Source organism: Tribolium castaneum, chromosome 4 (genome assembly GCF_031307605.1).
Source record: "Tribolium castaneum strain GA2 chromosome 4, icTriCast1.1, whole genome shotgun sequence".
Taxonomy (NCBI): Eukaryota; Metazoa; Arthropoda; class Insecta; order Coleoptera; family Tenebrionidae; genus Tribolium; species Tribolium castaneum.
This window is the reverse complement of record NC_087397.1, coordinates 9,129,553-9,153,790: the sequence shown is the minus strand read 5'-3', so window position 1 is coordinate 9,153,790 and position 24,238 is coordinate 9,129,553. Positions and strand designations below refer to the sequence as shown.

Genomic DNA, 24,238 nt, shown 5'->3' with positions numbered 1-24,238 from the left:
TCGTCAACATTTATATTAAAAGTTAAAATAGGTTGATCAAACACAGCCTTTATTGACATTTGAAAATTATATTCCAAATTGAATTATAGTGATATTGTTCCGAAAGTTAAATACTGTATTTTAGAAACGATTGTGGAAATATTTAGCACGAATAAACAAGAAAAAATATCAGCAATGAAATTATTTTCAATATTTTCCGGTTACAGCGGAAGTCAATGTTACCTTTAGTATTTTAAATACAAAGCAACATTTTTTATTGCGTTTTTTGATTACTCGAGCTATTTTTAGGAAGATTCCATTAGCAATCCTTATCTAAATTTAACCATTTCGTTTTTTTCTAATTTTTGGATTTACACCTTTTCGAAAATCAGTAACTCTGTCGTTTTTAAAGATTTTGAAATAATTTTTTTGAAAAGAAATATGTTTTATTGGAAAATGTAACACCCACCAATGACTTTTATTTGAAAATAGTACAATATTATGTTATACAGCTAATCGAATGTTTAAACAAATTATTGATTACATTTTATACTCTACGTAAAAAGTGTCAGTGTTGTTTTTGATACTTATAATAAGGAACGACGATATTAATTTTTTAAGATTTCGCTAAAGTGTAAATTATTTTCTGTAATGTCACTCGTTTTTCTGAAACCTTTCAGTTTGAAAGATTCCTCATGCGGGCAAGCTTGCAGTTGCACTGAGGTTTGATTTCTGTATAAAAGACGAATCTGATACAAATAAACTCTACTGACGAAATCAGAGTCAAAAGACTGCACTATTTCATACAGATAAAACTTAAAAAGTGAAAAAATTGACGATAGAAAACTCCCGATAAATCGATAATAATTATAGTTTATTTACTTACCTAGCAGACATTCTATATATTTACTTAACGTAATGATTTCTGTTTCTACTATAATACTAATTTTATTTTCTTAATAATTACTAAGACTTACTAGTTCGATAAAATGACTACTTGTATGGTTTTATTTGTGTTTTTATTTTAGATATTTCGAATCAAAAAACATTGACAGGTAAATACCAACTGACATAAAAATCGAATTCAAATCAAGATGTTATCATCATCTTACGTGAATCAGTTGACTTTTATTATTGGTTGTGATTGCATTCAAATGAAGTGGTTATGCAATATCCGGCATTCAAATGTGTAATCTGGAGCAATTGTTATGACAATACCTACCTGAATATGCTCAGTAGCGCGTTTGTACTTACAATCTCATCTGTATGCTTATACAATGTCGCTGAAATGCCATAAATACGTGCTGTGGTTAATGAGAACGAAATTGTCACTACTTTGTAGAAGATTGGGGCTAAAACTACAATGTAACACAAAAAACATATTGTTCCATTTATTTCTGTTACACATAGGTAGATTACCTCCGTTTTACAAATATCCACAAACAGTTTCAGTGACAAATATAAAATATTGACCAGAATCCTTAACACATACCGGCTGTGCTTTTACATTTCATTAATTGAGTATATTGTCTTTACTTAAATATGTATTGTAGTTTATTACTTAGTAACTTTCATTTTTCTGACCGATATATTTAAAGACCCTTTCTGTAGATAGGTACATCCAGGAAAGTAGTTCCATGAAAGAAAAACTGCAACACTTTACGGAATGTGAGTAAATTTTTAATTGCTACGTCTAAATAACTGGAAAAATATCTATTTTATAGAAAATTGTAAACATTATTATATGGTGCGCTGAAGTCGATATGTTTACGCAACTAAAGATAACCAAAAGAAATCAACCAGTGTTGCAGTTCATGTACAATACAAGTTAGAGTAGGATAGTGTAAGAATCTATGAATGAGTAAGATAAAATTGTTTTGGATTAACATAATTATAGGTAACAATTTATATACTGATATATTATCTATCTCAGTGTTCTCATAGCGACACTTTGAAGGAGAAGGTACGAGACGCTTATACAACCATGTCAAACACAAATCGGTTAAAATTTAGTTTTGCCAAAAATAAAATTCCCAGGATCGGAGGGATTTTCCGAAGTGAAAAACTGCTTCCACAGAGCCTCGAACTGTTCATAGTTGACTTCTTTCTTGCCCTGGAAACCGATACATTTACTTCGGCGAGGAATTTTCACCGATACTTACACAAGACATTTTCTGAAAAGCCTCTTTACACTCGGACGGTTCCAGTCCGTAACAGGAGCACACACTTGTAAATTCATCAACGTCGATGCTGCCATCACCACTGGCGTCTTCTAGGTCAAACATGAACTTCAAATACTGTGTTTGCCATTCTAATGCATTTTCCGGGCTCTTGGCGTATTCGTTCCACATTGAGGCCCATTCCTCGACGCTGACCTGTTGGAAATCGCTCAATTTTGTGATTAATTAGACCAAGTTTTGGCGGTGCGTGTTGAAAGGAGAGTTTAAACATTCGGGGGAAGGAGGACGTAAATTGTCTGAGGGTTAATTAAAAGCTGAAGTTAAATGTGTTTCGGGTTAAAATATTTGTTTTACTTTGGAACTAGTTTATTATAAATGTGCACACATTCAAGTAAAAATGATATTAACAGGAAATATTAAATAAAATTATTGGGCTACCACAAACTATAAATTATTTTACAAATTAAAACCGCTTTTTCACACTCCTAATAAATTCCTATTTATTGTGTGCAATGATTTATTTATTTTTGCTGATTTAGGGACAATAATGTTATTTATGTTGTTGCAAGTCAATATAATTGACTTAAAATGCGCCAAGTAAAAATGGTGGATGCGCCGGGAGTTAATTTTGTTTGACTGCATTTTTTTGTGAAAAACTATCGTTGTATACTAAACTTACTAATTCTGACACAAGTCAACACATCTGACTTAAAAATGCTCCGAGTAAAAATGGTCGATGCGCCGGGAGAATAATTTTGTTTGACTGCGTTTTTTGTGAAAAATCATCGTTTTATACTAAATTTACTCATTCTGTCACAAGGCAATACAATTGACTGAAAAATGCTTCGGGTAAAAATGGTGGATGCGCCGGGAGAATAATTTTGTTTAACTACGTTTTTTTGTAAAAAACCGTCGATTTGTACTAAATTTACTCATTCTTTCACAGTTAGCGGTTCATTTTTTTAATTTCCTTTCGTCAACATTTATATTAAAAGTTAAAATAAAGTGTTCAAACACAGCCTTTATTGACATTTGAAAATTATATTCCAAATTGAATTATAGTGACATTGTTCTGAAAGTTAAATACTGTATTTTAGGAACGAAAGTAGAAATATTGAGCACAAATAAACGAGAAGAAATGTCAGCAATGTTCATTGTTATTTCAATGTTAATGGTTTCATATGAATGTTTTTTTAATTTTCATTAAACGAGTACTAAAATCATTAGTAAAACTATGTAAAACGAGTTGGATGAAAATTTGAAAGCATTATTATAAATATTTAAAACGTAACACAAAATACTTGCAACATTTATTGTTTAACGTTTGCTTTAAAACTGGACTAATACAAACAACAATGCCAACATTTTAGTGATTCAATTTGTTTTAAAATGAAGATGTAATAATAAAACTTTTATTTGCTTTTGGTGTAATATAAATTACTTTTTAACAAAACACAAAGTGATTCACTCATGACTTTTACGAACTCCACATGAAACCATTATTATATTTTCTAATTTGATTTTATTTACTTCGTTACTTTCCTACTTTAGAAAATATTTAATCCAAGTGACACAACAACCACGACTACACATTTCTTCACGACTTTTACGTACTTCATGTGAAACCAAATCTATATTTTCTAATTTGATTTTGTTTACTTTGTTACGTTTATACTTTAAAAAGTTTTAAAATTAGGCATAAACAACAATAATCACTAAACATTTTTCTTTAAAAGTTTTCTCTAATTTTCTTTGAATTTCAGTTGTATTTAAAGTTAAGAAAGAATTATTAATTAATTGTAAACTTGCACCAAATATTCGTATTTAACTAATTATTCGTGTAGTGCCATCAAAAGAAATTTTATTTGGACCAAAGAACGTAACAAAAAAATATATTACTCGCTTTAAAAAATATTTGGTATGACATTATTAAAAGATGAAAAGTGTTTGTCTTTAGTGACATGTGAGAATATATTCTAAATTGAATTATTTTATAAACGAGAGTTGAAACATTGAGACAAATAAACGAGAAATATTGAAATACTTCGTTGGAATAACTCTTCTTGAAAAATATCACCAATGCTGTGAGCTCAATGCTATTTGTTTAATTTGAGTGTTTTTTATCTTCATTAAACGAATACTAAAATCTATAGTAAAACTGTGTTTTTAGAGTGGGTGGTGATAAATGTAAAACTAAATTAAAAATACACATGATAAAAAATTATGTGAGCATTTTTTCACGTGATAAAGATCTTCAAAAGTAAATTTTGCCACTTCGTATCATACTTTTTTTATTTTTCTTAGCGGTTGTTGAAGAAAATCTACAATTAATGTTTTATGATATACAAAACAATTAAAAACTTGCAAATTCGACAGTAAATTAAATTTGACGTCGTAGGAAATAAAAAAGCAATAACTGATACTGTTGCTAAGATAAACAAATTAAAAAATATAAATTATAAATTAAGTTGCTTGAAAAACAAAACTGACTTGATTTTTATGCTTGACTGGTCGTCTTTTATCGACATTTAAAAACAGTTAAATATTTTTTTATTTTAATATTGATTATCCGTTTTCAAATAAAACCGATTTGTTTTACCAGAATTATTTAAAAAGAGAAACTAATTTATCAAACTTCGTAATAGCCAAACTATGTATTATACATACAGTAACCAACAATTACTACTGGAAAACTATTTAAAATTGGTGGATGCGCCGGGATAATATGACATGTTTTTTAAAATTCCAATATTAATTGTTTGTTTTCAACTAAAACCAATTTGTTTTACTAGAAACATTTAAAAATAGGATGTAATTTATCAAAATTCTAATAGCCAAACTATATATTACACATACAACAGCCAACAATTACTATTGGGAAAATATTTAAAATTGGTGGATGCGCCGGGATAATATGATGTGGTTTTTTTAAATTCTAATATTAATTATTTGTTTTTAACTAAAACCGATTTGTTTTACCATACACATTTAAAAAGAGTTATCAAAACTCGTAATAGCTAAACTGTTTTAATAAATGTAAAAATTACCTGTCCATCCTTGTTTGAGTCAGCCCTTTGTCTCAGGCCGTCCCAAATTTGTATCATGCTGTCGTAGGTTTTTTTATAGTGTTCGGTCCCCGAAGACCACCCCCGTAGAGAGCATATTTTCTAAAATCAATAAAAACATTCGTAACAAACTTTCCAAAAATAAACTCCCAACAGAATACATGAAATAACTATACAAAGCCCAACATTAAGAGGTTTCTTTACTCCACATTTTCCTAATTAATTTCGCTAATTAATGCGGTGCAAAAGCGTAATCTCGGTTCCTGCATGTGCTGAAAATAGACTCCACGAACGAGATAAATACAAACTTTCGTTTGGTGAAAATTCCAACAATGAGGCAACGTTTTATCGAATCCAGCGTTACAGCTGGATTTAGGTCATCTTTTCAGCGACTTTTTGAAAAATGGCTATTAGTGAGGAAGGGAAATCGTCTTGGGAGTCATTTTAGTTATCGATCAGAGACTGCACGAACTAATATTCTATTTATCTAGTTCAAGTTCTAAAACGTGACTGTTGCAATGAGGTTCTTTGGAACGACACCCTGAATGTTAATCGAGTTGCATTTTACGACAGAGTATACGCGAATGTGTTGTTGATTCTTGTTACTTCTGTACTAAAAACACCGAGCTTGCGGTTCGAGTTGTAAAATCGGATTATGGACGAAAAATACGGGTGTAATGAGAGGACCAGGACGAGATTAATTATTCATCTCAGTACATTTGTCACGGAACACATTTCAGGCGTTTTTCTCAGGCTGCGCTCTTGATCATTAATTATTATTATCCCCTTGATTTAAATGCCCACCATTACTTATGCATTTGGACAACACTGATAAATTACTACGTGTAAATACTTGCCTCGATCGCCAACTCGAAATCCTTTCTGTCAATGGTTCCACTCTGGTTGACGTCTGTAAAAATGTTTAAGTAACAATAGTGAGAACCAGAAACTGTATAATTAATATTGAGGCCAATAGCGGTTAACTTTCCAGCCGCTACAGCGAAATACACAACTTGTTCGATAGTTGAAACATGTCTGTTTAGTGGTCTTTTACCAGAAATTCTCTTGGGGTAAATTAGTTGTTTTATCTAATTTTGTGTTAACTCTATAATATGTTTCCAATTTGTGGCTCGGTTTACACAAACATTGAAGGCAACTTTCATGTATATGTTCAACACATTTCTATAGACTATTTTTGTCAAAGAAACAAGGCAACATTATATTAAACTGTTGTATTAACCACAAATGGTCGCAGTACTAAAAATATATTATTATGAATCATGTGAGAAATTTTTATGTAACAAGCACGAAGAACGCCACTAAAGTGCTTCCACAATGAATAAAATAAAAGCTTAACTTGCACATTTCTTTAGGTAATATATTGCACAAAATACAATACGAAACAATACACTTTGACAATAAATGAATATTACCAGCCATATCAAAACTTTTAGATAAAGCCAAAAATGATGCGCACAGTAAGTATAAATTTAAATGGTGAAAACAGCTTCAAGATTGTCAGAATTTCAATTAAAAAGGAAACCGAAAAGTCCGATAATTCAGCAGATGATTTAGATAATGATTTAATAAATATGAAGCAGGAAATTAAAGCAAAAAATACAATTCATACCTCTCAGAGTGTGAGCAGTGAAAAATAGAGTTAGATCTGGAGAGTTTAGAAAAACTGTATTTTGAAAAATTACTTTCCACACAAAGGACAAAATAAACATTTAAATTTTAAATTTCTAGAAACATGAAATTAAAGCTAGAATTTTTAAGAAAGAAAAATAATGATTTAATGATACGTAAAAGATGATGGTAATAAAAAATAACAAAAAAAAGAAAATTGAAAGCAAAACATTAACTGAAAACTGTTTGTCTTTTGATGACCCACACTTAAACAGTAAGAGACAAAAATGTGTCAAAAAATAAAAGGTGCTATTTAAAGTTTTAAATTAAAAGGCTAGCAACTAGATAATAGATCCTAAAGTATAACTAACGTTGCTTTTTTGAACTTTGCTCTCCCGATCTTGAACGTCCTGCTTTTGTTTAAAATATATGAGTCTGTTAAAAGTATATTTTTACTGTAGCTCAAAAACTGATAATTCTACAATAAACAACATTATTATTAAATTACTTTATATTTTTCTCTATGAATTTATATATAAATTATAATTGCGGGTCGGCTTACAGAAGGCAAATTAAAATTTAATCAAGGATTAAACAAATTCATAATCAAGTTGGCATTTACTTGGCATTGCATCAAGTTAATCTCTAATCAAAATGTGACTGCATTTAGTAAAGTGTTCTGTAAAATGAGCTTAAGAAAAATATGCCATATAAATGACAATTTAGTGCGAATTAATTAAATTCTTCATTAAATTTTAGTTTTCTTTTTTGTAAACAAAGACTTTGAGATCGGTATACAGAAAGTGAAACAAACATTTAAGTCACAATTCAAATACAGAATTTAATAGTCCCTTAATGGACACCTCCGAATAACGGACACCTCTTCACAACGGACATTTTTGTAATAACGTAGCAAAACCTATATTAAAACTTTCATCTCCCGTTAGTGGACACCTCTCCACAACGGACAATTTAAAATTTTTAAAAATTAATTGCGATTAAGACGCTTTGCAAACCCCGACTCTAAATCTATTACAATAATTACTAAAATTTGTTATTTTTATATTAGGTATGTTGGTTGTTTTGTGCAAAAATTACCAATAAAATTACTAAAAATAAAATTTAATTCGAAATTAAGTTAACATTTGTTAATGCATTTCAAATGGCAACTTAATTAAATTTAATTTCGCTTTCTGTAAATCGGCTCTTAGTGTAAAATTTATTTTTAATTTGTTTTGAATTTATTGTCAATTTTATTAACCACAAAAAAATAAAGTCTATTGATGTTTACTTTTGTATTATTTTTATGCAAATTTCTTTCTTGTAATCAGTATAAATTATTGAACATTTAAACTTTTAGAATGTAATACAATGACAATGTGTTTTTATTTTAACTTTTTGCGTTAAGCAATATAAAAATACTTGATATTACAGCACAACATGCAGGCAATATGAAAGAAACCTTTACTGTACATTTAGTCAAAAGGCTAAATTTAAATAAAAATCTGATTTATTGGCCACCTTTGTTCATTTAAAAGTCACAAATGATGAATAATGAATTAATGATGATGGAACGGTTGAGTAAAATACATGCGAACAAAATAAAAAGTTTCAAAGAATAAAACGATCAATACGCTGAAAATTGGAAAGACCACGATAATTGCTCTTCATTTAAACTATTGAGCCGTTTTTCCATTTTACGATGCATATAATACGACTTTATGGCTTTGACGCGACGCTCTAACAATCTGGTTTAATGGTGGCTACAAAATTTAAGCGATCAGTTTCTTATTTACTGTTTTTTCAACAAGTTCGTTTGGATAAAATTTCACTCTTCCAAACAAAGCGAAACTTCAGATAAATTACCCCGGTATCAGCTTTCGTTGTGCCAACTACTGTAAGCCTGAAAATTAATTTTGCTCTCGTTGCGCGTGTCAAGATCTTGAATTAGGTGGAGCATCTAATTTGCAAATTTTAAAACTGCGTGTATCATACGTACCGAAAAATACGTTGAAAACGTAGAGGAGCTTCTTCTTGCGAAAATCCGAGATAGGCATGTTTTGTAGTGGTGCCTGAAACAACAAAACCAACATGGTTAGAGCAAGTCACTGCTGGATTTTGGGGCAAGCAGGCCTAGAAATAATAATTGTGAATGCAAAAGCAGCTATATGGACTCGTAAAATATTTACAAGATGTTGGACTAGCGGCGAAATAAAAGAAAATGAAGTCGTATTTTTTTATGTGCAATTTTGAACAAGGCGGTCACGAAAACCGAAATATATTTTTCTCTTATCGGCAAATTCTCAGCGAAACTATCGATTATTAGTGAATTATTGCTGATATAAAGTTTACATACCGAAAATTCAATTCTGATATTAAGTGCCGGTTTCGAAGGAGTGTCTAATTTCCTCAGACTTTCAGTTTAAATACGCTCTGATTTTATCACACTGACGTTAATTGTACTAATAAGCTTTATCTCTGCAGTCATTGTAATTATCTGATGCCATTAAAGATTTTATTTTAGTAAAATTGGGCTTGATTAAGTGTTTATCAACTGCACTGAGGTAAATTGAAATTTGTTTAATTGCAGGCAATCTTAAGTAATGACGTCAACGGTTCAAGACGTCATTTAAGCAGACATCGAAAAGCAAATAAAAAACTAATTGTTTTAATTAATTGCACTTGATTCTAGTTTATACTGTTTATAACACTAGTTTACAATTTTTTTCTTTTACCAAGACATTTTTTTTTCTGATTTTGTTAAAATATATGTCACATTTGTCTATCCCGTCTGGTTTTTTTAATATACAGGGTGACCCAAGTGAGTCTATAACTTTTTTGGTATTTGAAATTTTACCATTCTGTTTTTAATATCCAGTAGATCGACTTAAAGTCCACAAACTAAAAATATTTTTATTACACGGGGTGATGAATTAAAGATATATATTTTTTAATGGACCATTTGCATAATTAGATTTTTCGCAAAAAAATAATGTTACTTTATATCAATTAATGTGGGTCTATTTTTTTCGTTTCGGAATTATTCAACTTTTCGTTATAAAAAATAACAATTTTGGAAAAATTACTGCGAAGTGTCCTATGAATATTTTCCGACATATTTGTAACATAAAAACTTAGAATGTCTTGTAGTTTTGGCAAATAGTTGTCTTTTACTTGAAACACGCAGATAATGTATAGGGTGTGCCAAAATGTAAAAAGTTGAATAACTCATTTTTTTCAAGGAACACCATGTATTTCTTTATACGTATCGATAATATTTTTCATTTTTCTAATGATATGAGGTTTGTACAGCATAGTTAAAATATTTCTTAAAGTGATTTTTTTTTCTTTTTTTTTATTATTAATTCTTGATGAGTAAAATTTATTTATGTATCACGTAATAATTAAATTACTGACAGTACAAAAAAAGAAGCAGTTTGTAATATTTTTGACGATGCAAAAATTGTCAAAGACTGATACTTTATAATGAATATTTAAAAAAATTGACGTCCTATTTTTTTTCAATTTTGGTATCAGACTTCTAGAATTAATTATTCTACACATTGGCTTCATCTAATATTGGTAAAAAACGTTGCAAACTAGTGTAATTCCTCAAACTGTGCTAATCTGGAGCAATAGAAATGTTCGATTATTTGTTTTATTTGTTTAAATATTTCTCAACAAACAATTTATTTGTAAAAAATATTCCTGCACCAAATAAAAGTTGGAAAAAGCTCAACAAAAGTCAGCGTTTCTGGGTCATCTAACACTGCTACCGTCTATGTCTATACAAGCCGTAAGCACAAGCCAAAACATACTAAAATTCCACTACAAATTACGACTAAAATATTTATAATATACTTTGCGTTGCGAGTATACCTATGTGTACGTACCCCGAAAACACGGGGCATAACGCGGGACATCATTTCACGTAATATTGTCTTTCCATAATTAAAAGTATCCATTCCAATATGGAACAAGTCTCCAAATAGTGACCTAAAATACACACATTGCATAATACAACAAGTACAATCACACAGCTACATTTATAAATTTTACTTTGCTTTCAGTGGACAAATGCGCTGAAAGAAGAAAAGTAAAGATCTGGCAGATTCCCCGAGCGCTCGTTATTCGATTCTTTTATCTGTATATTTGTTGCCCTTTGTGCTATCTCAACTTAGTCTTTTTTTACAAAACTGGGGATAAAAAATTTAGTGCGGGCATCTGACACAATATTAGGGCAATATTTACACAAGTAAAGTTTGTCCAGTACGCACATTGTCCTTTTCAAACAATGCCTGTTTTATCGACAAAACCATAAAATGAATTTCGTTCAAGTATCCCCTATTCCTCACATTTAAGCGTTTTTCTAGGTGTTAAACCTGCCATTAAACTTAACACGGGATTTCCGAGAATAAATCCTCTTTTGCGATACTTATCTTTCTTTGTTTGCTGAGCATAGATAAGTTTAACTTAAAGCCGACACAATTTTATTTCCCTCAACAAACAGTTTTAATTTAATTTTTAAGTATGGTTCCCGCATTCAACTAATACACAAAACGTCGAAGTAATTGCAACATCGATTTCTTCAGTTCGATAAGAAACCTATTAGACAGCAAAGGGAGCTTTCCCAGCATTAAATTTTCACTATCGGCTCCACAATCACTAAATCACTTGTTTTTTAGGTACCTCCTAATAGACCTGTCTGATAAATCCTATAAATTTTCACTCATATTTCAGCGCGAGCTTCAGCAAACTTTCATGCAAATTAAACACAATCCATCATTTCTACATCAAATGGAAACATTTTTTAGAGTGAGCATATTTCATCCAGCGTTTTAATATGTCATGTAGACCCAATTTGTTAATAACATTTCTCGACCCAAGTTTATTTTTCACCTACTTTACATTTTTAAAATGAAATTCCTTGGCCTCGTGAATGGCTTTTGAACCTCTCGAACTGCTTTTTGCTCGCAGCTTTCCAATAAACTCGCAAAAAATGCTAGGTATCATTTTAAAGTGTGATACTTTTGGAATTGAAAAAACCGGCAATACATTCTCCTGTCAGTCATGTTTTCAATAAAGTGTATTAAAAAATTGAACATTTTTATGACCAGAGACCCGATCTTACTTGGAATAAATTTATTTTGTTAAAAATGTAAATATTTGCCACAATTTTTATTTTTACTTAATTCTTAAATTGACTTGTGTCTTAAATAAACGGGGTGGTCAAGTTAGACTCTTGGTATTTTGTAGACTTTATTTATATTCTGTAAAAAAACAAAAACCAAAAAAAGGTTTTAAAAAAAATAATAAACAATACAAAAAGTGCTCTTTTGATAACATTATGACTTAGTATATGTAGAACAAGGTAACAGACTTGTTAATTAAATTAATCTTAGTTACTACAGGGTGTTTACAAGTTACTTCCAAAATTGTTAAATTTTGAAACTTTTTATTTTGGTTATTTTAACTTCATTCGATGCGGAACTAGAATACAAACATTTTTCCTTTACTAAAAACATGTTTTGTCAACTATTTTAATGACAATTTAATGTATAAAATAAATTTTTGTGTTAGAACAAATCCAAACAAATTTAGTTGTTTTCAATTTTAAGTTTTCAGTTTTTAAGTTTTTTAGCTTTTCAGTCTTTTAATGTTATTGGTAGATGTTTTAATTTATTAGTGTCTCTCTTTTTTAGTTTCACAGCGATGAATTTTTACACTCACAAAATAGTTTTTTAGAAATTACAAAACTCTTGAAGAATACGAACTGGGTATAACATTAAGTACTTTTGTTTACTCACGTACAGGTAATTTGATGATGTTATGTTCAGTAAATTAAGAGATTTTTATTTATTTACATTAACTTCGATAACTAAATATTTTTTTTCTAAACGTTGACAGTAGCTAAAGGTTGAAAATAAAATTTAATTCAAAAAAGTATTCAAAACAATTTTTGGTCAAGGTCATACTAACTTTTAACCAAGCGACTTTGAAAAATGACTTACACTTTGAAATTTTACTAAATAACATAACAAAATTAGAAACAGGTATTGGATTCGTAAATAAAGTGTAGATTTTTGTGGATAAAATAATCACTGGCAAACTAGTACAAACTGTACAAAAACCTACTGTTATTAAAAATGTTAATTGGATGAAAAAATATAGGTAATGTGGAGGTGCCTGATTTTTATACTGTACAGTTGTATTTTCATAGAGTAAGTTTATTTTCTAGTTGAGATGAATGATCTAAAAACGAACGAACGACAAGTCGTTTTATTTGTTTTCGTAATATAATTTATTACAATAAAAATTATGCTTTTATTTTTCTAGCTAGTTAATAAAAATGTATTCTACATTATCAAGTTTTAATACCTAAATTAAGTTTTTGAGCTCCCCAAAATCAGGTCTCTATGACATGGTATGAGCAGGTTCTGGAATTAATTTTCTGGCTCAAATAACCTCTTGCGCGTTTTGTTAAAGAAATTTTATCGATTTAGGAATCAGAACAGTTCATTAATAATTCAGTGCTTTGGAGATGCTTATCCTTGCAATAACAAAAATATTTTCGTAATACGAGAACCACTTCTTTTGTATTAAAACCTCACGCTTTCGTCTGATCTGGCGTAGAAAAGCGTAAAATAATTCCCGTGTAAAATTTTAATTAATAATCCTCTTTGGCTGTAGCGATACATTAAGACGTAACTTTAACGGTCTTAGGGATCTAATAAATATTTACAGTGTGGGCAAACTTGTCCACAGAATTTCTAAAGGGGAAGATACCGTAACGTAATCTAGAATAGCGTTTCCGCAAGAAAACGCTACCTTAATAGCCTTCGCTTACTCATCGTTCTCAGCATTCAAGTTTAATTGAGTTTGGACCGTTTTACTCGAAGAATTTTAATTGATGTATGCTGCGGTGTTATCGCTTTTGACGAGCTTTGGCAGCCATTTCATCGCAGAATCTGGACAGATTGAAGAATGAATTATGTATTTCCGATTTCTGAATTCGTGCACAAATTGGGTGCAGTGAGCAGTGCGGAAACGTATCAAACCCCAAACTAGACACATCCAGTATCTGGAGTCGATTGCCACTTAATTTTGAGCTAATCAAGTTAAGTGAAAATTTTATGCGACTACCAGCCAGTGAATCTTAATTGGATTAATTCGTAAACTGCTCTAGCGCCATGAAATGTTTGAAAGGCGTTTCGTTAAAACAATTACCGTCTGCGTGAAGCAGAAAAAGAAAATTCCCACTTTGGAATTTTAAAATATTCGGCCAGCGTTTGAATTCTTTTATTATCTTGGCGCTTTGCTGGTAAATTCGGCTGACGTGCCATTTTTTACCGGTTCAATAGTTTGCAACTTAATTCCCTCACTAAGCTGCTTTTCTAATCGACAAAATTCACATTACATTGTTTGGGCCAGACGCCAAATTGCTTATTTTTTAACTCGTGTAATCCGTAGCCAAGTCGCTCGACCTTTTTAGGTCAAACATTATTATTTTTACAATCTCGACATGAACTGTTCATTTCGCCGGGTCTCGGAGGTATCGGCTTATTGGCATGTCTGGGAAGTTAAGACACGGAAGAGATTATATTTTTTTAAGTTCTTATAAAGGAAGTTCACTAAAATGCGCCGTTAGACGGAAAAGCGTATTGAATGTGAATTTGTAAACTGTTTCTCAAAGTTCAAAAAGTTGATGCTTTCGCGTTTCGAGTCAATACACAGAAATTAGGTGTTAAAACATTTTTATTAATTCCTATAGCAGGAAAAATGAAAACATATTTTTTATAGAAATAAATAAATAAATAAATAAATAAATAAATAATTTCAATTGAAAAAATGTACACTTTTTTGGGTATTATGTATTTGAATAGATATAATGTGATTCCTAGACGTCAAATGATTGTACTGAAACAAACCCAGCAGCGTTCAGAACGTTTCAGTTACCAGTTCATTTACAGATAAACATTTTTTTAAATTTTTTTCTAGAGTTTTATCTGCCATTACCTACTTAAGACAAATTTACACAAATTTTATTAGAAATAAAATAACAAAAACAAAAAAATAGTGAGATTGAAAGAATGGAAGCCTAAGAAACGAGAAAACTTTAGATTCAAAAACTATTAAAATGAAAAATTACATGTATTGTTTTTTATGTAAATACTTAACAAAAACTTAACAAAAAACTTAACACAACTTCACCGTTTAATAAAATAATAATAATAATAATAATAATAATAATAATAATAATAATAATAATAATAATAATAATGATAATAATAATAATAATAATAATAATAATAATAATAATAATAATAATAAAGATTAAAAAAACAAAAATAATGAGTCAAATTTCGTATTTAAAGAAAAGCCTTTGAAGATTGGGAAGTTTCCTAAAGTCCAGTTTCTAATTATGAGCGGTTTTCCTTTCTGGCAAGAATCAAAACCTACAAATGCCAAATCAGTTTCCGTGTTTTGCCCCTGGATATTAAATTTTGCGCAAAAATGATTAAAAAGTTTGTTAAAACGCGCGGGCAGCCGATCGAAGACGACCCCCAGTCGCGCTTGCGTTGTTGGTTGCCTAAAAATAGAACAGATGCAGCGCAACCAAGCAAGTTATAAAACACACACAGTGCGTTAAAACCAAAAACCCACCGTAAATTGTACTTAATCACGCAAGTAAGTACCAAATTGTCTTGACCACAAAAAAACGATTTGCCAAAATTCGCCCATTTGTCAACTTGACAGCCCAGTCTTGTGACAGCTTCCCCTAACCTAAGTTTCCATTTCAGCAAAATGAACGACGAACCGGTCATGGCCACAAACGACGACGCCAGCGAGTGCAAAAGGGGCGCAGTCCAGCTGGGCTACTGGCAAGACAGCTACATCCCGTACTTCGTCCGCCAGATCGAGAAGCGCGCTCCTGAGATCAACCGGGGCTACTACGCCCGCGTCAAGGGGGTGGAGCGCTACATCAAGTCGTTTTTGAAGAAAGCGGGGCCCGCGTCCCAAATCGTGAACCTGGGGGCCGGCTTCGACACGTTGTATTGGAGACTGAAGGACCAGGGGGTCTACATAGCCAATTACGTCGAGATTGACTTTCCGACAGTCACCGCCCGCAAATGCTACGCTATCAAGCGGAACAAGCAGCTCCTGGAGCGCATCCACGAGCAGGACGGCGAAGTGAAGCTGAGCGCCACCGACCTGCACGCGGGCAACTACCACTGCATGGGGGCTGATCTGAGGAACATATCGCAAGTGGAGTCGAAGCTGCAGCAGGCTGAAGTCAGTTTCAGCACCCCCACGCTGTTCATCGCTGAATGTGTGCTAGTGTACATTGAGAATGATTGTGTGAATCGGTTATTAGCCTGGATCGCGAGCAAATTCAAGTCGGCCTTGTTTGTGAATTACGAGATGTGCAACATGAACGACACGTTCGGGGACGTTATGTTGGGGAACTTGAGGGCGCGGGGCTGCAATCTGGCGGGCATTTCGTTTTGCAAAAGTTTGGAGACGCAGAAGGGCCGCTTTCTGGATAATAACTGGCAGGGGGCGAAGGCCTGGGACATGGTCCAGATCTACTACGATTTGCCGGCGTCTGAGAGACAGCGTATCGAGAAAATCGAGTTCCTGGATGAGCAGGAGCTGTTGATTCAACTGTTTCAACATTACTGCATTTGTGTGGGGTGGCTTGGGACAGAGTTTGCTGATGTTAATTGTAATGGAGATTAATAATTGGTTTTCCCTTTTTTGGAATGAATCCTTGATTTTTTAATTTAGTGTAAAGAAGCTCTGTGATATTTTTGGAAAAGTATAGCTTTACCTTTAAGGCTAGTTTTCACACAAATGAGCAAAGAAGTGTCAATCAGTTATAATCTAAATTTTTTTAATGAAAAACTAATAAACAAATGTTTGATGGTTAAAGTGTATTTTTGTTATTATAGATGTAATAAAAAGTGTATATTTGTCCCGCGGTGGCTCGCCTGTATGGAAACTCAGCTGTAGTATTTTATGATGTAATGTGACGTGTATCTCATTGTAACCATGTTTGGAAATTACTTTTTATTCAAGATGTGATACATTTTAGTATTAATCTCTTGTAATGATTTAATAAATTTATTTGTTCAAACTACACTTGTTTTAATGAAACGCCAAAAAAAATTGCGTGAACCTGCGGGAAACAATTATTTTCAACTTCTTATTTATAATAATACACACATAAATACTTGACCTTTGAAACTTTTATAAAATCAAGTATACGAATAATTCAGTTCTCAGCTTAAACACTGAAATACCATTGGATTTTTCCTTGCTTTAAAATGTGCCAAATCGCTTGAGAATTGTTGAAAATATGTTGATTTTTGAACGACTTTTCTTATTGCTTTTGAAAAGTTTTTTCTAAAGCTTTCGGGTAATCCGGTATTTTGATCGATCGAACGGCTTTACTTCACGTTAATCCGGATAACGGAGAGTCTACTGCAAATGATAACTACTATCAATGAATAATTCAATGGTACCATTAATACGAAATTAGTTAAAACTTAAAATACTTGGACAAGAACAATACTAAAAAATTAAAATTGTACTTTTTTTATTTATATAATTTTATCAACATTAAATTTCATTCACATTCAGAAAGTCAGTGTTGAACCAAAAAAACATTTTTTTGAAATAATTTTTTATTTTCAAAAATTACGTTCACAATTCGCAATTTAACTGCATATTTATGCCCCCACTAGTATGCAAAAACCGTAGCATCATGTATTAGCTGTAACATTGTTTAGCTATTCTCAATAAAAGAATCATTTAAAAAAGAAAACAGTGATGGTACACTTCTACAGATATCAGCCTTGCAAAATCAGAATAGTAGTAACAATACAATCAAGACCGACATTTATATGTTGAATGAAAAATTTGTTGTGTAGCGAATGATCCAATTTCATCAGCGTTTTCTTTCCCAACGAGATCTGAAAATCAGACTAGGTTCAACCTTAAGCTCATTTCCAATAACTTGCAGAAAATTTATAGCCAATCTTTATAATACCCGTTTGTATCCTTGACCAAATATTTTTTTTTTGATATAAACGCCTTCCCACATTATAATTTACATTACAAGAGAAGCTAATTTTTTTCTAATAGTGCAGTCTGTCTGTATTTAGACCCGAAGCAGTGATATTATGTCCTGAGGGACCTGAGTATTCGATAATAGCGCGTTTGAAGGGTAGAAAGCGCATCCAAATTTCATAAATTTTTTTTTGGCAAAACCTCAGCGTAAACGTAGTAATTTAACAAAATTTTTTGGTATAAAAACATCAAAAAACAAAATTGAAATGAGCAGCTGACATTTTTTTCATTAAAATTTTCCAGTTTGAAAAACAAGGTTTATTTAATCAACCATTAATAAATTATTGAATGAGTCCGAAAATTCAAAGTGATTGGTTTTTCACTTTATTTTAATGGCCGACTTTAAATGGACCAATCATATCCAAAAATATAATTGTTCAATGAATCAAAAAATCGAAAGTGATTGGTTTTCTCCGGAATTTTAATGGCCGACCTCAAACGGCCCAATCAAAATGCTTACAAATTTTACTACAATCACTACGTGCCTTACGTTAATTCATTTAATGATGCGTCTGTCTTTGTTGCATCTCACATCTTCATTCATAATTTTGCCTTTTAATTTTAACCCCCTAGATAAAGGTAGACGATCTGTTAGATGAAAAACACCAAAACTGAGGAAATAAATAAGGAATATTGAACTGAAATTCTTTTATATTAGTCAAAAAGGTTTGAAATCTTCAAAATTATCTTGTTGAAAACTAAGGCGCATGCGCGCGCGCTTTTCAATTTGACAACTGACATTTCAAAATAATCAAACAAAAAAAGACGAAAAGTCCGTGAAAACTGTCCCAGATTAAGTGCGAAAGAGGTCTACAAAGCTAATAACGTCAAAATTGACTTTCCGAGAGTCAACGCCCGAAAATGCTACGCCATCAAGCAGCTCCTGGAGCGCCTCCACGAGCAGTACGGCGAAGGGAAGCTGAGCGCTACCGACTTGCACGCGGGCAACTACCACTGCATGGGGGCTGATCTGAGGAACATATCGCAAGTGGAGTCGAAGCTACAGCAGGCTGAAGTCAGTTTCAGCACTCCCATGTTGTGGGGGTTGTAGACGAAGAAAGGACGCTTTCTGGATAATAACTGGCAGGGGGCGAAGGTCTGGGACATGGTCCAGATCTACTACAATTTGCCGGCGTGTGAGAGACAGCGTATTGAAAAAATCGAGTTTTTGGATGAACATGAGCTGCACAAAAACAATAAAAAACAAAAGCTGCTGGCAATTTTTTCATTAAAATTCTCTAGTTTAAAAGAAAAGGTTTATTTATTGACTGCTTTCTGATTTAAATCAACCATTTAGTACATTAAATTATTGAATGAGTCCGAAAATTCAAAGTGATTGGTTTCTCATTTTATTTTAATGGCCGATCTCAAATGGACCAATCATATTCAAAAAAATAATAATGCAATGAATCAAAAGATCTAAAGTGATTGGTTTCCTACGTAATTTTGATGGCCGACCTCAAACGGCCCAATCAAAATAATTACAAATTTTACTACAATTACTACGTGCATTACGTTAATTCATAAAAGGATGAGTCTGTCTTTGTTGCATTTCACATCTTTCACTTCTTTGAATTCTATCCCCATAGTAATGTTGGACAATCTGCTAGATGAAGAACACCAAAATTGAGGCCATGAAATAAAATAAATAAAGAATATTGAAATGAAATTGTTTTATTTGGTCAAATTTGGACACTTTTTCAATTTGCCAACTGACATTTTGAAAAAATCAAACAAAAAAGACAAAAAGTCGGGGAAACCTGTATCTGATTATTCAAAAATTCGAAAGGGGGTCTTGGGGTATGTAATTATTGTTAGTTTTTTAAAAACGGCACCACTTTTTTTGTAATTCTCGCATTTAATTCCTTGGTTTATTAAATGTACTGAATACCTACTTTTCTTAATTTAACACAATATTTTTTCTCCTAGTGAAAATTATTCAAGGTGTTTTCCAAAAAACCACGCAAATTTAAGGTAAAATTGATTTTAAAGATGAATTGTGAGGAAATACAAATATAATTCATTGCTAAATTTTTTTATATTAGACGCAAAAATAATAAATAGGTGAGTATACTAGTCAAGTATTTTATAAAAAATAAAAAAGGTGCGAAAATTCATACATTATTCTCGTATCACTGAGCCATATGACATTAGTATCCATTATTGCATAAATATTAAATAAACATAGTTGACACATTTTACTTCAATAATAATTAATGAAACGGAGAAATCCATCCAAGGCTGTTAACATTTTATAATCTCGAGTTCCACAAAACAGCAATTTCTCAGATACAAGTTTCATTCTATGGATTAATTGACATCAACTTTTTCATTAATCATTCAACAAATCTCTAATCAATTGCTAGTTTGTATAACCACTAATTTAAAAGTAAGTTATTGATATAATGCTTTTTACAACAGTTCAAATTTGAATAATTTGAAACCTAGCGTAACCAGAATGGGAGTCGCAATGTGGAAAACAAATTTTTCCCTTATCTCTTGCTGTGAGTTGGTGTACGGTCGTAGTGTTAGTTCCACAATTTTTATCTAGACAGTGTCTGTATTAGTATTAAGGCAATATGTTTCCTTTTTTTTAATAAAATCCGGAGCTGTGTCAGACCTTTGGGAACAGTTGTGCGGTTGGTGGACAATGATAATTTTTCCACCCACTATTCTAATAAATTCGGCATTTCTGTTCATTTAAACTTAGCTCTCAGCGCGACTTTGGTTTAAATTATGCCCCGCATTCCGTTAACATCAAAAGACCTGCGATTGCGATTCGGCCAATTAAAATGATTTACACAAAGTTGACGGTTGTGATGAATATGCATCGTTTGGATCGATTTTGAATTACACTGTATTTAAAAACGAATCTTTTGAAACGCTCGATCGAATGAAAAAATGGAACAAATCTAAATAAAAATGTCAGGGTGAACTTTGGGGAAATGTTCACATTTAGACGCAAAACGCATAAAGGAAATTGATGTTCATTGTGTGATTTACTCTACCTGTGCAAAAATACCACGCTGTAATCAAGATAAATATTTTCGATATTCTATTATGGTAAGGAACAAAAAATATTGACACAAATAAATGATCAAATTTTCATAAATACCGACGTACTCGAGGGAGCCAATAAATTTATTGTTTTCGTGCTAAAGAATAATTCAGGTGTGCAACTGAAATTTATTGACTTAGATTTAATCAACGGGAATGGATATATTTGTCATAGTGAAAAAGTTCAGCGACTTGCTTGGGAAATTAATTAACGCCTGGTTCAGTTTTTTAATGAGTTTGAAACATTCTTAATTTGATCACAGGTACCAGCTTTAATTGATCGATCAGACTTTTGTTTTTTTTAATGGAGTTTATTAAATTTTTAGTGATTCATTCGGGGAAAATTTAATATTTGACGAGGGCTTTCTCAGCCGAACCACCACTTACAAGGTCATTGAATAAACCGTTGAAAAATTTAAAATATGTAGATGAACTTTTCGAACAAGCTTGTTCGCAAGTCTTTTCAATGAAACGAGGAAAATTAAAATGTGGGGCGATATCGTACATTAACCGCATTCCCATAGGGGAGATTATATCGAATTTACTTTGCAAGTCCCCGGAAAAAGCTAAACGAATATATCTGTATAGATTGCTATGAAATGGGTTTATACTCCAGGGACGACGCCTTAAAGAAGAGGTATTTCCCCCATATCTTTACTCAGTCGACAATACGCCAAGATTGGAGTATCCTTTCAAACACTGTTATCTGTGTCTAACAAACTCCAAATTCGAAACATATATATTATGTTGATTGTCGGGTGTAAAAACACCCAAGACATCATCACCTTAATGTTTACCTAAGATCCCAGCTCAAGCCTTTTGACAAGTTTAATCATGTTAGTGACTGCTATAATTAGCAAAGTGTTATTGTTACTTTATTAAAGGTAAAGCGGCGCAAAAATGATTGAAAGTTCTAGTAAACAACGTTAATTAAAATACAAGTAATTAGTTTTTATGGAATTCTGTCAAGACTCCCTTCTCAAATTGGATTTTTATTCCGAGAAAATATCGTAAATAAAATATTTGCTCACAACTAATCAAATGTGGAGAAACCACAAAGGAACTACTTTCCACCTACGATTTGCTTCCACTTTGATGTATGTAAATTTTGTCTATAATTAAGTAAGACTTACAAATGCAAGTTCTTCAGGTTATAATTATATCCTGATGGAGCCTAAGGAAAGGAGGCGCTTTGATTAGAGCTAGTTAAGAATTTGTAATGTACAAAAGGTGACACAATGGTAATTGCAGTTTGTTTAACTTTGAATTTTCTACTAGATTCTTGGCGAATTTTTTTAATCAATAGTAATCTTTTACCAAAATTTGTTCAAACTACGGAGGACTATAACTTAGGAGACGAAACAAAAATACGAAAATTGTACGGAAGAGTTAAATTGTTTTAAATTAATTTATATCCAACCTAACTACTTTACTAATTACTTGAAAAAGAAAATTTGCAGAAATGCACTCTTAACAGGTTGAGAAAAACTGACATTAAAATTTTCATAAGAAACATGAGAAAAAAATTATATAATAAATTGCCCTATAATATTAAAAAGTCGCTAGATTTAAAAAAGCCGCTAAAATATGGTTTTCAAGTAAGAGGGTAACTGTTTTTACTCCTAGGACGAATTCTGTAACTAACAAATGTGCCTTAAACTTATCTATTATTTAGTTTTTTTTTCATTTTTCAATGTTTTAATTTTTTTTTTTGACTTTGGCGATGTCCGTAATAAGACTAATAAGATTCTATACGTTTTTTTAAGAAAATTTAATTCTCTACAACTTTCTACTTACCATTTATCTTGTATCTGTAACCGTATTTGCATCGTTTTGAAAAATATGGGCCAAAGTGCAAATTGGAAAAAGTTTGAAATTTTTTTAAATATAGTTTAAAATACAACTTTTGCATTATGTTTATTTCTTACTATTGAGGACTTAATGCTTCATCGGCCTGTATTTTTTTGTTAGCTATGTGTTAAGCGTTATATAAATACAACCATTATTTCAAATTCATTGCTCTGAAAACTTTGACGGTAATGGAACAACTGCGCTCTCTGGGGACATCAACCGAACTATCGAGAACGGGAACGTTTTATTTGTACGTCGTTTCATATCCTAGTCTTTAGACATCCCTAGTCCAAACATCATTTGTAAAAAAGTCATTGTAGTCTTAAATAAACTTATTTTTAATTTAAATTCACCCCGTTTTTATTCATATTTTGGTCCAGCCTTTGGACAGTGAGTCGGGATGTAATTTTTTTCCTGTTTAACCTCCAACAAAATACAAAACAACTGCAATTTTTTAAGCTAATTTATACCCAGTTCAAAAGCTCTCGTAAGTCTGACATGGGTATGAAAAGCTCGATAAAAAATTTACATCTCCAACGGAGCCCCATATTTATGCACAGCAAGTAAATTAAATTAGCGAGTTTCTTGTAACACCAATCAAATAAAGCCTAGTTATCAATCCAACTTATATGGTCACAGTTTATACAGGTTCGCTAATTTAGGAATACATTAATGCAGCTGTGATTTCCACACCACCCTGTTGAGAATTAGTCTAATTAGTTTTACATAATTACGTTAAATTCGGAGTACTAATTCTCTCGCCAAACACTACTATAATGTTTTACTTTTAAATTTGCATGTTCTATTGTCACAATGAAAGTGTATATTGATTATCTCTGCTAAATAATACATCAAGGCAATTTACCAACGTTGCGTGACACACCGTCTTAAAATTTGATGAGTTTTATTGAAACAAAGTGCCATCATCTGGAACCGTGGATTTTATTTTAATGAGATAAAACTACACTTGAGAGAGTCATTAACGAGTTGAAAGCTCACCAATGAAGTTATTGATTCGCACAATTTAATTTAAAAATATGAACATGTTTAAAATTCCACACTGTAATTAAACATTCTTTTGTCTTGCGATGTTTGAGAGAACGCAATAACAATTTCCCGCTGTTTCACTTACAGAAAATATTTCGGGCTAAAGTATGTATTCACAAATCTTGATTAATTAAAATCAGTTGTTTTTGTGTAAATGCAGCAAAACTAACAATTTACTTAAAAGGATTGCAGGATTGAAAATGCAATCAATCATCGGATTTTCTTACAAATCAATAGTGTTAATCACCGCTGAAACATTGTCAAAAATTAATAAGATAATGGAAGGGCTATAAAAAA

General features: G+C 31.6%; 2 protein-coding genes across 4 annotated transcripts in view; one reads left to right on the top strand and one right to left on the bottom strand.

Annotated features, from left to right (window-relative positions):
- Positions 1 to 1,345: 1,345 nt before the first annotated feature.
- The window catches only part of Scp2 (Sarcoplasmic calcium-binding protein 2), a 47,306-nt gene continuing 24,413 nt past the window's right edge, over positions 1,346 to 24,238 (bottom strand). The window contains exons 2-7 of one of the 3 annotated variants that reach the window (XM_008203115.3): positions 10,747 to 10,849; positions 8,853 to 8,925; positions 6,082 to 6,134; positions 5,207 to 5,326; positions 2,142 to 2,354; positions 1,346 to 2,092 (exon numbers count right to left, since the gene is read on the bottom strand). In XM_008203115.3, the coding sequence (XP_008201337.1) occupies positions 1,982 to 2,092; positions 2,142 to 2,354; positions 5,207 to 5,326; positions 6,082 to 6,134; positions 8,853 to 8,925; positions 10,747 to 10,818 (642 nt within the window). In that variant the 5' untranslated portion in view covers positions 10,819 to 10,849 and the 3' untranslated portion in view covers positions 1,346 to 1,981. Of the gene's footprint in view, positions 2,093 to 2,141; positions 2,355 to 5,206; positions 5,327 to 6,081; positions 6,135 to 8,852; positions 8,926 to 9,209; positions 9,328 to 10,746; positions 10,850 to 24,238 lie in introns of those variants that run through there. The other 2 variants (XM_968193.5, XM_008203117.3) reach the window with 2 other exon arrangements.
- On the top strand, positions 15,390 to 16,991 carry LOC103315159 (uncharacterized protein). Its single transcript, XM_008203114.3, has 2 exons — positions 15,390 to 15,541; positions 15,655 to 16,991. Exon 2 carries the CDS (start codon positions 15,659 to 15,661, stop codon positions 16,592 to 16,594), a length of 936 nt encoding a protein of 311 aa, XP_008201336.1. The 5' UTR covers positions 15,390 to 15,541; positions 15,655 to 15,658; the 3' UTR covers positions 16,595 to 16,991.

Coding starts and splice junctions, on each gene's coding strand:
- LOC103315159 (XM_008203114.3), top strand. CDS start 15,659: ATGAACGACGAACCGGTCATGGCCACAAACGACGACGCCAGCGAGTGC.